Source organism: Triticum urartu, chromosome 2A (genome assembly GCF_056163025.1).
Source record: "Triticum urartu cultivar PI428250 chromosome 2A, HENAU_Tu73, whole genome shotgun sequence".
Lineage (NCBI taxonomy): Eukaryota > Viridiplantae > Streptophyta > Magnoliopsida > Poales > Poaceae > Triticum > Triticum urartu.
In genome coordinates this window covers 700000776-700018094 of record NC_141874.1, presented here as the reverse complement: position 1 = coordinate 700018094, position 17319 = coordinate 700000776, and the positions used below count along the sequence as shown (strand labels likewise).

Here is a 17319-nt window from a genome sequence, read left to right as displayed (position 1 = left end):
TAGGGCGGCCGGTGGCTACGTGGGCGGCGAGGCCAAGGCGACGACAGTGGTGGGCAAGCTCGGGGGGAAGAGAAGAAAGAGCGTGGGGGCGGCGTGAAGGGGTAGTAGGCGGTCTAGGGTTGGCAGGTGGCGTCACTAGCGACCATAGCCGCGCGAGACAACAACAGATGGCCGGCACGTGGCCATCCTGGCCATGTGCGGCCGCACGACGTCCACGACGCCCCGTGAACAGAGGTGGAGGGAGACAGGGGCGCATGGTGGGCTGGGCTGCGCCGTGCCTTAGGCTAGAGGCCAGGTAGGCCCTTTCTCTTTTATGATTTTCTGCTTTTCCCTTTATATTTAAAACAGAGACAACTAGGGAAAGGTTTGGGCTACCAGAAGACTTTGAAAAAAAAGGTGGGACTAGGCCACTTAATTTCTTTGTAGTATTTGGCACTGCCACAAAAAGTTTGAGGGACAACTGAATCCATTTGGATTTTGCATAAATAAAAAAGCATTTTAAAATGCTGAAATGGCACTGTTTTAATTGCTATAGTCCATCTTGGCTTGGAGGTGATGTTGTTTTCCTTAATAATCATTTGTTATGGAATTTTGGCTAAATGATGAACTATTTTGCAGCAACTTTTGTGCAACTTCATATTTCACTTGCAAATTGAATTTGAATTCAATGAAGGAGTTAGAAATGAGATATGATTTCACTATGATCATTCTTTTCAAAATAGAGTAGCTTAGCATTAATTTGAAGATCACTATAGCTCATTACACAGGGGTGTTATAGATTAGTGCACAATCGAGGCGGGGGCGTCACAACAGACATCTATCAAATTTTGTTCTATCAATAGATCGATGTATTGTTCTTCACAATATCAAAATTTGCATCCATCCTACACAAAAGTGTAAGTATAAGCAAAGAGCTATCGAAAATGCGCCGAATCCGGGAGCACAACCAAAGCTAAAACTAGCACATACCCTATCGTTTTTGCACTTGATGAACACCCATCCGGGATGTTCCTACATTGTAGACACATGGCGCACAACCTTCTGCGGATAGTTGTCGCACTTTATAAGCGGCAACGGTGTGCCGACGAGCCTTTGGGCTTGCACCGAGCCCAGACGACGAGTTTATTTGTCGGCGAACCGGCGACGGAGTAGATCTGAGCGGCTAGAGGCGGAGTCAATACCTGCATGCGGTCCGGTACCCAGCCAATCCATGGCACGGGGCAGCCTCCGGCGGCTGGGTGCACTCAAATCCAGCCTCCGCTCCAAATCTGCCGGATGCACGTAAATCAGGCTCCCGGGGTTGGACAGCTCGGGGGTCCGATGGGGCTGTGACAAGGGTAGGCACGGGAGCGCGCGACCGTGCTGGACAACGACGTGACCAAGAAGAATGACGACGGTGGTGGCTACGACAGGGAAAAGTGGGGCGGGGAGGGAGGCATATGAGAGGATAGAAAAAGGGGCGTTGTGTCCTTGACGGGCGGGCCAGGAGAGGACAAGGGCACACGCCGCACCCGTTCGCGCGTGTCCGTTTGGACGCAAAGACGGCCCAAAGTTAGGCGGGAAATGGGTCAAAAGCGGTCCGAAAATTGACATTTGTCCCCTTTTGTTCCCACGCATTGGGCCGTGTTTTGTGTCCGTTTACCCCTAAACGGACATGGCCGGAGCCCAGTTGCCCTAAAATCCAGCAGCAAAAGTTGGGCCGGCCCAACTGGTGTGGCTGGTGGTGGCACGGTTCATACTGCAGCACCAAGCAAACACCCGTGTCGATCCTAAAAAAAAAAAGAAGCAAACACCCGTGTTTCGAGCACCCTGGATTTAGTCGCCCCACTCGTCCCCAAATCCCTAACCCTAACCCAAAGATGGCGGCGGCTGAGGAGAGCAAAGGGGAGGGGACGATGGCGGGGGCGGAGGAGAGGGAGCGCTCCTATCCTGGCCCCTCCGACCCCTTCATTGAGGTCAAATTCGGCAATGATTTCGTCGACATTCCCTCCGACGCCGACGAGAGCCCCGCCTGGTCGCTGCTCGTCGGCGTCAAGAGCGGCGCCCTACGCGTCCACCGTTTTCGCGTAGCGAGATCCGGGCGAATCTCAGGTCAGAGCGACGACACGCTCGAGATCTTCCACGACCTCAAGAAGCGGCAGGGGTGCAGCTCGAGCGCCAGCGCAACCCTGGCTCCTGACGGCCGCTCACTCTGCCTCCTGCAGCTGGTCGAGAATGCGCAAGCCGACGGCCTGCAGCTGCTGCTGCCGGCCGAGGAGGAACCGCCGGCCGAAGTAGCGCTTCCCCCGCTGGATCCAAGCATGCGTGGCCGGTGCATGCCCATCTCGGCCGACGGCCACATATGGGCCGTGTCGGCTACCTACTCTTCTGCCACGAGTTTCAGTCTCCGAGTACAACGCCTGGTCATTGAAGAGGAAGAGGGCGCAGCCGCACAACGTTGGGAGCAGGTCGGGATCCCCTTGGTCCAACTTTGCAAATTCGAGCCCTACCGCCCCAGCATATGGGGCATTGACTTCCTTCAGGGCTACGCGGTGCTCCCTGGCCATGGCCGTGAGGGGGGCACCCTCATCCTGCTCTCCCTCCAAAACGGCCTTTTCTTCACTTTCAACTGTTCCTCCACTGACTTGGGCTGGACCAAGGTAACCCAAACCTCAGACGCCAAGGACTACGTCCCTATCCTTGGCCGTGGCCTCTATGCACAAGAAAGCAATGCCATCTACATGCTCCGCAAAGATGCCATCTATGCATACAAGCTGAGATATGAAGAGGGAAGTCTGAAGATGGATCCCCCTGTGGACATTATATTTCCTTATGTTGACAGAAGCACAGCCCATGGCTTCCTCACCCATCTGGGCTCTGGGGTCATGTGCTCTGTCTTGATGAGTGTGGGGCTCCCATGCTGGCCAGACCACCTACACGCCATTATCACCACCTTCCACCTTGGTCCTGACCCCTCCCATATCAAGGTTCTGCACTCCACCTCCCGCCAGGTGGACATGTTACCCATGAAAGACATCAATGAATTTGAATTCTCCTTTCTCCAGTAAGTTTCTCCGTCCACTAAAGCCATGTATTTATTTTGACCATTAATCCATTCATTCATGTTGGTCATCTTGCTTACAAATTAATATTAATCTTGTGTCCACCAATCAATCACTTAGAGAGTATAAGGATGACAAGGTGCGTCATCAAGTCCATGAAGTTCATGATGCAGAGGAAGTCCATGAAGAGAAAGTGCTTCATGATCCTTGCAGGTCTTGTTCCGCAAGCTTGAGCTTAGCTTAGATATCTTATTTCAAGTTTCTTGTGCATGACACACATATTTTGCTTCTTGCATGCAGGCATCTTCTACCACCAGGTCCTCCTCCTCCCTATGTGAAGCCACATATGGACAATGAGCTCTTGTTTATCATCTGCCAAGCTGGTTCACAATCATTTATCTATAAAACAAGTCTCATGGATCTGAGTCCAGATCTGAGTTCAAGGTTAGGAATAGCGACCCCTCTCAAGCCACATTACATTGTACATGGAGATAATCGTGGTCCGAGGCATTTTTTTCTCCTTGACTCAAAACTACATGCTGTCTCGTTCCTAAAAGATGGCATGGATGTGCTTAACCTGGACACCAGATGTGAGCATTTAGATTTGCAAGCACGGCGGCCTGTTTCTCCTATTGATCCTTTTGTCATGGTTATCCAAGTTGGTAGGACAACTCTTGCTCTTACTGAAACTCTCCAAGTTTACCGTAAGGCCTTCCTTGTTTGTCCTCCTGGATCCATCTCATGGGTGCGCTGCATGACAGATCACTCTAATATTCTTGACAGGAAGGTTGCGCTGTCCGGATATGTAGTAGTGAGTGATAATTCCTTTGTAGTCTGTGATACTCTCACATGTTCTTGTTTTCACTTTGACCTGGATTCCAAGAAGTGGCATCTTGTTATGCCTTGGGCTCCATGGGGAAAATACCTGCCAAGGGATATGTCTAGATACCGCTTTCTAAATGGCAAATGTGTATTTGTGGATGGTTTTATCTACACATGCTCAGGAAAAGGGCTTGCTGCTTATGAACTAGTCGATGAAGATCATTGTGTGTACCTAGACATCCCAATATTTTTGCCACTCTCATGGGAGAGTGAAAATTGGAAGACTGAAAGGATGTGTTTGGATTATGCTGGCAAAGATGTCAACTCGGGTGCCATCTTGTTTTGGGTGGTGCAAGGTGAATCTCTCTCTCTCTCTCTCTCTCTCTCTCATGCATTTCATGAAAGATGCCATCAACTCTAATGTTCTTGCCATCACCTCTAATGTTCTTTGTATATATAGGTTTGCAAATCAAGCACCGTGACCACCATAATACATTATGGATCACAGCAGTGGAGGTTGAGACTGAGAAAACACCCAGGAAGAGCATGAAACCGGTCGGAATTAGGCATGTAGTCTCTGCTACACGTCTCATTGATCAAGAGGAAACCATGGATCAAAAGGAAGTAATCAGTACCAGATGCTGTGCTCTCTCTTTCTGATGCCGTTCCCCACTATTTTTTGCTATGAAGTCAACTTGGTACTTTATTGTGGTAGACTCTCATTGCACCAGCTGGTCAGCTAGTGACAAGTGAACTTGTATGATCCTCTTGGTTCTGTGAATTCTCACAAGTCAACTTGTACTTTATTTTGGTAGACTCCCATTGCACCAGCTAGTGAAAGTGAACTTCTATGATCCTCTTGGTTTTCTGTGAACTCTGAACTTGTATGCACCTTGCTTGGAACTGTGAATTTAAAGTAGGTGGACATTGGGATTATATTATGATTAATTGTTGCTTTAGAATTTTGGTTTCCCGGGATTTGAGAGGTTTTGGGAGGCAGGGATACGGGAGGATTTGGTGAATCCCTTCCTTCCATCAAATCCCCTCAATTCCCCTCATATCCCCAAGTTTTCATTCCCCTTCCATAAAAACTTGTTTAATAGATGTGGTTTGATATAATAGACTGATGGCAACAGTGCAGTTAAAAGTCCAATCTTTGCAAGTTTAACAACTCTAATCATGTTCTGTTACAAGAACAACGGGTCCTCACAATATTCTGTTACAAGAACAACAGGTTACTCCCAGATAATCAAACTTGTTCCCAGATTATTCTTTTAGAAGAACATGTCCTCACAATATTCTGTTACAACCAAAGTTTGACATAGAGTGGTAGCCATCTTTGTATTTCTCTCGAAATAGGCTTTCGCTCCGCTATATAGATATAGCAACCACCCGATAAATCTGAGAATCCATTGATGAGGCAGACAACACAAGCACGCCCAAAAGGAAATAGAAAATGAAGAAAAAGAAAATAATGACAGCAGAGTCGGATCAACGAAAACAATGATGATCCACAGCCACTGCGCCCACCGAAAATTTCCACCGCACTCCTACCACTTCGGACCGCCGCATACCAAGCAACACCTTCAGGAAGGAACGTGACGATGACGACGCTGCTGCCTGGACAGGTCCTAGGGTTTCCCCCGGTACGCGAAGAGGCATGGGTGGGGGATACCCGACGCCCTTCAAGAAGGAAAGATGGCGTCCACGGGCGTCGCCGCATCGGTGCCGGCCAAGCCGGCAGGGGTTTCTCCCGTCCACCACACACCCACCACCCTGACCGATCCGCCGTGCTCCACCACACTTGCCACCCACCAACATGCGCCACCACGGTCTTGGAGCCACCATCGCCGTCTCACCATGGAGTCTGAAGCGGGACCGACGGATCCGAGAGGAAGCAGCCGGGAACAAGGACCGGCAGCGTTAGCAGCCATGCGGGAGGGGACAACCTCCACCGCTATCGGCGGTCACCGACCGGACGCAACAAGAGGAGCAAACAGGCACAAAGGCCCGGCCGAGCTCGATATGGCTCGTGAAGCTGTGCGAATTAACCATGTGGTATGTGCCTCCGGGTGGCTGCTGACTCGCCGGAGGACAGAGCACCTGTTGTACCTGAATGTACCAGGACGATTCAGAGCTCCGAGCTAGGTTAGCAAAATTTGCCCCGTCGCCTCTCACTATGTATACCCTCTGTCTTCTGCACCTGGTTCTGGCACCGTTGAAGCAACAGCGCAGCCGACAGTGCACGTTTTTCGTCTGGCGCCGCCGATGCGGACATTGCAGGCGCCGGCGCGCTGCAGATGCATGCCTTCCGATATTGATTCTTGTACATGCGATTCTCAGGTATTGTCTGCATGTTCAGCTACCAGCTACAAAAAACAAGTTTATTATACAAGCTCTTCTTATTTCTGGACCGTAATATCTAGTTGACGGCGGCCGGGGAGGAACCCTTGGGGGATGGACCGACATCTATACGTAAGGAATCAGCTGGTCCAAAAAAGAAAATGCCCATTTTTTTCATGCACTGCAAAGCTTTGAAATCTGGTATCTTATACCTCATTTTAAAATGGTTAAAGAGGAATACAAGAACTATCAACAGTGACGGAGTTAAGGGCCAGTTCTTTTTGCAACTTAAAAATAAGTCGTCTCCTTCCCAGCTTTTTCCACATCCAATCTCTCTTACCTATATAGAGTAGTTACGGGATAACTAATTTAGAATTGTCAACAATTTTAGAGGGCGGCTTATTTTTTTAAGATGAAGAGAGGCAACTTTTTTTAAGCTGCCCAAAAAGACTGGCCCTAAACATTGTTTGATGAAGAGAGGCAACTTTGAAAAATGGTATATTTGTTGAAAATTGAACATTTTTTTAAAACATGAAAGTTTTTTAAAATTCTGTATATTTTTCGGAAATGCAATTTATTTTGAAAAATAAAAATAAACTTAAAAAGTAAATATAAAAATATAAAAAAATTAAAAATACTCCCTCGGTCCTAAAATAACTGTCTCAACTTAGTGCAACTCTGTACTAGAGTTAGTACAAAGTTGAGACACTTATTTTGAGACTGAGGCGAGAGCAACAGTAAAGTCATTTTAGAAAAAACATTGCATGATAATATGTGTCTTATTTATATCGTAAAGATCATAAGTACAAGCCAAATATGTACCGACCTGACAAAAATGAAAAGACCAGCAGAACACTAGTATTTGTACATAGGAACACTAGCCATGAAGTAAAATTATAAACAAGACTAAAGAATCCTCTGAACTTGACACCAACGCTCGTCACGCCTCTGGCACCACCATAGCAGCCATCAAAGAAAAAAAATGACGGATCACCTCCATACCCGAGCTCGACGCGGCTTCATCGCTTATATGCAGCTTTGCGGACCTTCAAGGTGGCTCGCCAATAAAAGCGAAGCCATTGCCGTTAAACAAACCAGACCAGGGCAACACCCCGAACACGCCATCGAACTTCAGATCCGGCACCACAGCCCAACTAAGACGTTGGAGGAGGAAACAACACATGCCTGCCACGAGCCACAAATCCAACACATGATCCACCATCTTCCAGATGTCGCCGATGCAGACCACAATCTGCATCCGCTCCTGGACTACCTCCCAAGCTCCGCGCCGGTGCTGGAGCAAACGCCGTCGCAACGACGGAGCCTGAGGACACAGGTGCACCACGAGGATGCCACCGTCATCGCACCATCCTTGCTTGAACAGTCTGGTTTCCAAATCCACCCCTAAAATGGATTTCCTCGTTGAGAAAGGATCTGAAGATTTATTAGTCGGCACCGCCGTCGTCATCGCCGACGGAAAAATGACGAACAACCCAAAACCCTAAAAGCCTAATGCGTAAAACAATACACACGCATAAATCCGGCGACCTCCCTCACCACCGAGGACCGAGGTCTTCAGCGGAGGGAAGCCGCCGGAGGACGACGGCGGTTGGAGGCGAGATCGCCTTTCTTTCTTCTCCTAGAAGAAAGCCATTTTAGAAACCTTCCAGAAGATTTCCAAAACTACCGAAAAACCTACGCTAAGCCGGCTGAATGGGCCGGCCCACTACCTTCTTGGCTCGCTCGTTCCTATGCGTTTATGCGGTTGGTCGACAACTTTCTTTTTGAAGGCAAAGCATAGCTTTATAAATTAACGGCGCCCGGGCATATCCCCGGAGACGCAGACAGCCACAGCGGGCGGTACAAAGGAGTCCCGCTCCATACAAACGCTAGGTAAGCACATTCGACCTATTTGAGCTAACTCATGAGCTACAGAGTTGGCCGAGCGCCTACAATGGGTCACACTATATTTGGCGAACTACATTTTAATTTGGAACTTCAGGTCCTCGATGATCGCAGCATATGGGAAGGAATCAGCTATCCTCATGTTCATGGCATCAACAAGTAGCTGCGAATCCGTTTCAAAGGCGACTCGCGTGGCACCCAGCTCCGTCGCAGTTGAAATGGCCGCTGCCAGCGCGTTGATCTCAGCCCCAAAGGCGTCTGTTACTTGGTCTTGGCGCCCGGCACGAGCGACCACCACTTGGCCATCAACACCTCGAGCCATAACACCCCATCCAATCATGGACTGCCCCGCAGTAAAAGCCCCATCTAGGTTGAACTTCAACGTATCAGATTCAGGCGGTTCCCATTTGGCCACGGGCATGTTCCGATTTCCTGGAGCGAACACTTGTTCATACTCCAAGGCAGTGCTTCTAATGCGCCTTATAATCTCCGGAGCTTGCAGCGGTAGATGCCCATCACGTACATTATTGCGTTGGTTCCACCATTGCCACCAGAATACAATGATCAGGACCCGTTGGTTCTCATTAAGCTCCCAGAGCTGGTCGAGCATCTCATGCACACTCGTGATCTTTTCCAACCGCATGCGCTCGCTCTCCAGGCCTAGACCACGCCAAATTTCTTTGGCCCATTTGCATTTTATGAACAGGTGTCCTCCATCTTCTTTCCCGTGACCGCAGAAGAAACAACAGGACTTCTCCAACTTAACTCCTCTCCTCTCCAGGTTTTGACAGAGGGCAAGAGCTTCATGTCTCAACCGCCATACAAACATCTACAGCTTGGCTGGGCAAGGTAATTTCCAGATGCGTTTCCAAGTCTGATCAGCCGTGCGCTCAAGTTGTCCCCCTGCGCTTGTACTCGTACCGGTCGATCCGTTGCCCGCGTGCTTGCTCAACTCAACCTGCAGCTTATATGCACTTTTCACGGAGTGATTTCCTTTGCTATCATAATGCCAAGCTATGAAGTCGTCCACACCATCCCTTAGCGGAATCTGGAGTATCCGTTGGGCATCTTCGGCATAGAAAATATCCCTCACAAGCTGTTCATCCCAAGTTCCGGAAATTGGGCACATAAGTTCAGTCACATGAGTTAACATGTTTGCACCTCTCGGGGTGATGACACGCCGTGACCAAGACCTTGGTATCCAAGGGTCATTCCAGATACGCACCTGTGTTCCATTTCCAATTCTCCATATGTATCCATCTTTGATCAGTTGCAGCCCATGTAAGATACTCCTCCAGGAGTACGAGATACCATCATGAGCTTGGGCCTCAAGAACAACTTTGAGGCAACGACGTCAATTAAGTAATTTCCTAATTTCCTAGTAGATAAGAAGAAGAAGAAGAAGAAAAGGAATTTCCTACATAAGCACCTCCCATAAAAACTACTCCTGCGCACGCAGCAGCCCTCGTTTTTCTCAGAAAAAGAAAAAGAAAGGAAGAAGCACGCAGCCACCGCCGCCGCCCCCGACAGACCGTCACAGAGGGCACAACAGCCGCCGGCCAGCGGCACACATCGGCCGCCGTCCACCGCCGGCCTTCCCACCGGCACAAAGCAACACGACGACGTCAAGTCAGCCGACCCACGACCCCGCGCCACACAACCGCACGCAGTTAGCAGCGGCAAGCCGGCGGCGCAGCTCTTTCTCTGAATCTGATCCTCTGCCCTTCTCCCTGAATCCCTGCAAGCTGCACACAGGTAATTTTACTTGATTCACTCTTCTTTCCCCTAAAATTTCACTTAGGGTATCGCGTATTCGTCCGTGGCAGCATAAATAAATCACTGGAGATTGTGTTGTTTACAGTTTATGCAAGAGACATTGTTGTTTAAAGGTGGTATTTTGCAAAAGAGATTCCTTGACTTGAGTATATTTCCAATTTGTTTTGAAAGTAGTACTTCTCTACACCCAAATTTTATATGTGGTCTATACTAGGTACATGTATTAAAACTGGTTTAGTTATGCCCAATAAACATATGTCAATTTGTAGGAACTGGCCTCAATCCCTCAGTTTAACAAGCTTAAGTTTTGATAGTCTATCCACATGACCCTGAGTGGCCCAGCAACAACAAGCTCTCTCTCATCCTCTGCCTAAGGACTTTTTCCTTCGGAGCTGTCGAGCTCTCTATTGAGTTTCTGTCTTGTGGGTTGTGGCTGCCCACTTTTTCTCTTTTGATGTAGCTGTTAAATTTTGTAGATCTCCTGTCCTGTAGATGTAGGTGTGAGATTTCCCAGTGAATGGTTAATTTGCTGTTCGTTTAGGGTACGTGGTTGTGCTCTGTATTTTGGCGGATCGTTAACCTGTTTTTTTCGCTGATGATGTAGAGAATGGAGTTCATGCGTGCTATGTCCTCTTAGGGTTGGCATTAGTCCTGAGCGAATGTTGTTACTCATCATTCTTAGTTTTTGGTGTAGCTTATATGCTCCCACTTGGATTACTGTGTAGCTTTTAGTTCTTGATCTTAGTTCAGTCTTCCCCCTTGCAAGGCACTGGACTTTTGGACTAGCCCATCTGGTATCTTGAAATTGTAGGAGTTTCAGAGTGGCCTGCTTACTTTCATGTATTTTGTGTTGGAAGCCTTATTGTAATTTGCTTTATTTTTTGGCACAAAGATATGTTTTGTATTAAGGTTCATAGATGTACGCATTTATCCATCAATTCTCACTATAAGTCATTATCGATTAGAGTGTAATGGTCCAGCCTTTGTGCTGTAACTAGTTATGACTTACTATGTAACTCCTGCTCATGTAACTCATGATCAGTTATATGGTATCTCATAGTGTTTTACAGTTCAGTAGTATTGCAGTCTTTTGTGCTGGAAGCTTTGCTGTAAATTTGCTCCTAGTTTTGTTGTAGACTATGATTATCAGTAAAGTTCCGGGATACTGTATTTTCCTTTTGACATGTGGACGCTATCAATTATTCATCGGTTATACTATAACGAATAAGCAATTATAACCTTTTATTTCTGTTTTACCTTTTTTCCTCCATAGTTTGTTCTCTTCTTTCATGTAATCCGTGAAGCTTGTGTGTTGTAATTATGATGCAAGCAATGTTCACTATTGTTAGAGTATAATATTTTGAGACAGAAAGCACCCGAGTTGCAGTTTCTATGCAGTGTTGATGATCCATTCTTTCTTTAAATCTTCTTTTGACGGTGTTTAGTAGTCACACTTATAAAGATCTAGAGCTTGATGTAATCTTTTTTTTTTGTGTGTATTATTTTGTAGTGTGGAGTAACTAGGTTAGATTAGTTGAGCTACAGTTTTTGTACTACCAAGAGTTATGTTCATCTATTTGCTGTAATCCTGTAGATGTATTATATTGGTCTATTCGTCTGTTGGAATTTTTATGTTAGGCTGGATTTTATCTCGTTTGATTGTTGTGTGGGCTTTATGGCTTTTTGGTACCTTCAACTTCTACTCATAGCATAATGTTTTTACATTCATATCCTTCTTTAAGTTACGTACCTACATACCTTTTGTTTGTGTTTTAGTCCGTGAAATTTAGTACTCCCTCTGATCTAAATTAATTGTCGCAGCTTTGGTACAACTTTGTACTAAAGTTGTATTAAAGCTGTGACAATTAATATGGATTTTGTATTTTCTTCTTTTTGCAATGAACTTCTAGTGGTAGCACAATGTTTTGATGGTCCTATACCACCAAAGTTACACTTCTTTTTAAATTGTATTTGGTGATCAAATTAATAAATATATTTTGGTCTGTATGTTGGGTATCATCATGCTCCTTTTAATTGGGTATCAGTATTTTTCAGTTCTATAATTCATATCGTATTGGGTAATATCATATCATTTGACAGTTAAAGCAATTTCTTCTACCATTACAACGTGACCATGCGAATTGCATCTACTTCACCTAAATGGAGGTTGATATTTACAATACCTGTGGTTTGTTGGTAATGTTTGCTTCTAGGTAACTGTCGTGGCTCATGTTATGGTGGTTCATGATATGATTTGGTGATCTTGCGACTTCTTCCCCTCCTCCATGTCGTGGCTCATGTTATGGTGGTTCATGATATGATTTGGTGATCTTGCGACTTCTTCCCCTCCTCCACGCAGATGAGTGTAGTCAATGATTTGTTTTTAAAAACTCGTCTCGTGGGGGGAAGACAGCCCCCACGATTTTGCACTAAGAAGAATCTCTTCCTGACCCAGTCGAGAAAAGGCCTCGAAGGTCGGCTGACCGGACGCGCCACAGGGTGCCCAGGACATGTGTCACATGTATAACATTGTTAGGCAACCGCAGTGGTTAAGCATATACCACGGAACAGCCGACGAGGGGCCTTTTTTCTCTAGAAATTTTAGCCAATGAGTTGTTTTTACACTCTATTAACTGAATTATTGCTTCTTACTGAAATTGTATGAACTATTTTTTGGCGGCCAGTGATTGCAGTTGCATGAATTAGCAGTGATTGCACTTATATAGTTCTAAATAATTAGGGCTATAGCGTTGAATTACCATTGAAAGTGTAGCCTGATGCTGTTTGTTTTTATCCAAGTGCTTTCTGTGTTTCATGTTTCGGGGTTTATATGACTTAACTATGATTTACAACTTGATTCCTGCTAGTTGTGACTGTTGTTGATTGACATATTTGAATGTTATTTTGTTTCTTACTGCCAACTATGGTTATATGTTCTTCTAACTGACAATTAGTTCTATATGAATATTTGTAACCATGGAAATATTCTCTGAAAATTAGTTATACTCTTTGTGATAGAAAAAGAGAGTTGAAGGTGCACTTAAATAAAAGCTAAGGTGTTGGCTAATTATGATGCATCTGTTGTGTTGTGCCCCCATTCTTTACATGCAAAATGTTTTTGTTCTACAATATTCAAACATTTGTTAGGTTGTCTTAAAACTCTCTTTATGATGATTCATGCCTAATTCTAGCTTATAGACAATCTAGGGCTAAATCAAAAGGAGAGGTTGTGTCATGTACTCCCTCTGTTCCTAAATATAAGTATTTTTAGACATTTCAAATGAAATACAACATACGGATGTATGTAGACATATTTTAGAGGGTGGATTCATTCATTTTGCTCCGTATGTAGTCACTTGGTGGAACCTCTAGAAAGACTTATTAGTATTTGGGAACGGAGGGAGTAGAAGTTTTGACTGTTGATAGAGAATGGTGATTGTTGAGTTAAATTTGTAATATTTCTCCATCCATTTGGTTCTTGTGTGGTTCTTAGATACCTTATTTTGGGGGGTTAATTTGTTGCTCCCCCCCCCCCCCCCCCCCCCCCCCCCCCCCTATATCTGACAAGTTCTGATGTTTGATGTTTGCCCATGACTTGCCCAGGACAGTCGATATGGATGAATCAATTGATATTAGTGATGTTCTCGCACATGCTTTGCACCCTGATGACAATATACGGTCAATAGCAGAACGGAAGCTAAAGCAGCTCCATGGTCTTGATCTTCCCAACTTTCTTCTACATTTATCATCTCATCTCTTGAGGGAGGGGAATCCAGAAGAGACTAGGACACTTGCTGGCATCATCCTGAAGAACTCCTTGGAATCAAGGGATCCTACACTCAAGGACGCACTCAAGGATCTACCAGCTCTACAATGGCTCAACCTCGATCCATCTATTTGATCAAAGATCAAGGAGAATTTGCTCATGGCACTAGAATCTGATTCAAGGCAATCTGATTCAAGGCGCCCCTGGTCGAAAGTTATTGCAAAAATTATTGCAAGGGTTGCATGCATTGAGATACCGAGGAATCAATTGCAGGACCTCATTGGCAAATTAGTGGACAACATGGCAAGGCCATCTTCTTCACTAAAGGAAGCAACTCTAGAAGTTTTGGAGTATGTCTTCGAGGGGTCCCCTTACCTTCTCAAGGGGGATCAAGGGGATCTTGTTAAGGCCAGTGTCGTAAATGCAGTGAAGAACCATGCAGGAGAGCTAAGTTCTCAAGTCCGTCTGGCAGCGGTTAAAGCTCTACTCAACGTTCTTCAGGTTGATGATTTTGCTCGGTTTAAAGACCATGCTGGCAGAAATTCTGTAGTGGCTGTAGTTTGTGATGCGGCTGAATCCAACGAAACTGAGATCAAAGAGGTGGCATTTGAGTGCCTTGTTGCAATTGCATCCAGATATCATACCAATTTAGAACCGTACAAGGAAATCATACTAAGTCTTACATCCCAAGCTTTGAAAGGAGATGTGGAATCACTTAAAGTCAAATCTATTGAGTTGTGGAGCACTATTTGCCAACAAGAGGTTGATTACCAAGAAGAAGAAGAAGATTTAGAAGAACAAGAACAAGAACAAGAGACCTCTAACTTTATTGGTCCTCTCTCTTCATTTGTTCCACTTCTGCTAGAAACTTACTTAAAAGAAGAGGAAGATTTAAAACAAGAGGACATTTCCATGGGTGCAGAACAAGAGGGAGATGGTAATTTAGAGGACATGGACATTTCCATGAGTGAGGAACAAGAGGGAGATGAAAATGTGGAACAAGAGGGAGCAAATCTTGAGGACATTTGGGGACAAGAGGGAGATGAGACTGTGGAAGGCATTTATATGACATGCCTAGGCCTCGCCGCTAGAACTATGAAGGATGCAGTTGTCCCCCTTGTGGTGCAATTTGTTGAGTGCAACATCCATGGACCACATTGTCATAGTCGCAAGGTAGTCATTTTTCCATTAGCTTTTATCCTTGAAGGTCCCTCTGTCAAGCAACTTTCTCCTGTAGTTCATTTGTTGCTTGACATGATGAAAGATCCTGAGGAAGGTGTAAGAGGCAGGGCTGCATGGACTCTTGGGCGGATGTTTGAGCTTGTGGGTGCAAATAGAATCATCAGAAATGAGGGGGGCCTTCCTGGGATCATGGCTGTCTTGATAGAGAGGAGCAAAGATGTCCGTCAAGTGTCCATTGAAGTGTATAGAGCTCTATATTTTCTTGCGAGATGTTATGGAGAAGATGCAAAGTCATGTGAGCTTTCACCTTTTGCTAAGCCTCTTATTGATGCTCTTCTTTGTGCTTCAGAACTTGCTAAGGAGAACCCTTTTAGGCTTCCAGCATGTACATCTGCTTATGAAGCACTGAGTGAGATTGTGAGAGTTTGCAACATTGAAGAATTAGAAGTTTGCAGGGCTGTAGGAGGCTTAATGTCTCAAATCTTTAGGAGATTGAACATCATGATTAATCGTCAAGGTGAAGCAGTTTCATCCATTGAGAGGAAGAACCGTGGCCTTCTTGAGGTTTTGCTGTGTGGTCTACTAGAACTCTTAATCCGGAGGCTTGGCACTAGCTACTTGGCGACCAGTGTGGCATTTAAACTTAATGGGTCTGCTAAGTGTGTATTGCTCCTATTGTGCATTGTCTTAACCAGTGACAGTAATAGTGCACATGATGGAGCAGCCCTTGCCATTGGTGCTCTTGCTCATGCCAGTGGTGGTGATTTTGTACAACACATGCCTATCCTGCTACAGCATTTTAATGTGAAGCGGCTCTCCCTAGTTTATTTAGAAGTGATGTGTGATATCTGCCGTGTCTTGGGAAAAGAGGAAGAGGCGGTGCCATCCTATGATCATATTATGGAAGTTCTCTACCAAGGTATCCTAGAATCGACACTTCAACCTTCAATTTTATCGAGCTTTGGGCAGATTGCTCTTGCTATTGGTGAGAAATTTGAGAAGTACCTGCCTCCAGTTATGGAAAAGCTTAGAGTAGCTGCTGAGTTGAAGTCCCAGGATAAGGATCATGGTAACAAGGTTAGAGAGGGGATATTTAAGGCTTACCATGGCATATTGGGTGGTATAAATGACCAAAAGTCTGGGTTGAAGGTAGCGATGGCTCTAGTTGACTTCACCGAAGGTGTGTGCAAGGACCACAGCAAGATCAAGAGAAGGTACGCACGCCTTCTTTTTCGGTTTGGTTATAGTATGCAGTACAATTATAGGTCATATACTCATTGATTGGTTTTTTCTTTCTTTCTTATAGTTCTTGGGACAGAAAGGATAAAAGTGTGACCAAGGCAGGAATTGATGCCTTGTCTCAGCTTCCTTCCGGAGTGGGGGCCTGGTCACAGGGGTTGATTGAAATGATGAAGGAATAATGGTAGGGTGAAGGAGAGGAACTAAAGTGTGCTTTATTTTGGTACGCTGAAATTTTATGACTTGGTTGATCTAGGTGTCGGATAGAAACTCCTTTCTCCTCTAATTGTTACTAGTTATTATGGTTTTGCACAGATTTTCAGACAGCCTTCTAGGCAATTTTGTTATAAGAGCAATGTAGAAGGAGCTCACCTGCTGCAAGTTGGTATAAGTAATGTGTAAACATCACGAAAAACTTTCAAACCGTGACATTCTGTACTAAAATCCCCTGCCGCCATAACCATTCCTTGAAGTGTAATTTGTACACACAATTTAGCTTGGCTCCCTTTTTTGTGTACCGGTATAAATGATTGAAAAAAAATTCCGTGTACATTTAACTCTGAGAATATATGTCTATCTGTTGACAAGTGTTCTGTGCTGAGTGCACTCCTCTTCAGTAGTTTGTTACCCCCTCTCTAACTTAATTTAAGACGTTTTTTACATTATATTAAGACATTTTGACACTGTTATAGTGTCAAAAAATGTCTTATATTAAGTTACGGATGGAGTACTATGTAAACTTGTTTTTTGTTAGTTATTGTGGGAACTTGTTTCTGTAATGCATGTGTAGTCATTTTGCCACTTTGGGCAGTTTATCTGTCCGTGACAGAACTTAGTGATGCAGCTTTGTGCTCTGAGCAGGAAGAAAAGTGCAATTTATCTATTTGTTACCAGTATCATATAGGAAGTTTTTGGAGGAAATTAACTGTTGTTTCTGAGTTGCTTTTTCTCTTATGAGGAGGTTTCCAAAGCGGTGGTACGACCAAGCTGCTGTTCGAAAACATACTTCTCATATCTAGCTTCAATTGCAAAACAAGGCAAAAACCACATGTCACCTCCTTCGTTTCTCACAGAACATTGCTAAGACAAAATGGTAGGTCTGCAATTGTAAGAGCATCTCTAGCAGATCCCACAAAAGCGGTCAAACCTTTGTATTTTCGCTATACAAGTGGGAAAAACGCCCCGAATAGATCCTGTAAAATAGCAACCTTTGAATTTACGGTACAAACTGGAAAAACACCCCAA

At 45.2% G+C, this 17319-nt stretch overlaps 2 protein-coding genes and 1 pseudogene across 3 annotated transcripts; 2 read left to right on the top strand and 1 right to left on the bottom strand.

Moving 5' to 3' along the window:
* The first annotated feature begins 1766 nt into the window (after positions 1–1766).
* On the top strand, positions 1767–4811 carry LOC125539849 (uncharacterized; annotated as a pseudogene). Its single transcript, XR_015617461.1, has 4 exons — positions 1767–3043; positions 3162–3254; positions 3342–4219; positions 4324–4811. The product of XR_015617461.1 is annotated as an uncharacterized LOC125539849 (transcript).
* A 3373-nt stretch (positions 4812–8184) lies between these two features.
* LOC147986905 (uncharacterized) lies at positions 8185–8754 on the bottom strand. Its single transcript, XM_087542198.1, has one exon. The coding sequence runs from the start codon at positions 8752–8754 to the stop codon at positions 8185–8187; it is 570 nt and encodes a 189-aa protein (XP_087398324.1).
* Positions 8755–13812: 5058 nt separating this feature from the next.
* On the top strand, positions 13813–16256 carry LOC125537986 (importin subunit beta-1-like). The gene is made up of 2 exons (XM_087542197.1): positions 13813–16049; positions 16154–16256. The coding sequence occupies exons 1-2, from the start codon at positions 13813–13815 to the stop codon at positions 16254–16256; spliced, it is 2340 nt and encodes a 779-aa protein (XP_087398323.1).
* Positions 16257–17319: the final 1063 nt, after the last annotated feature.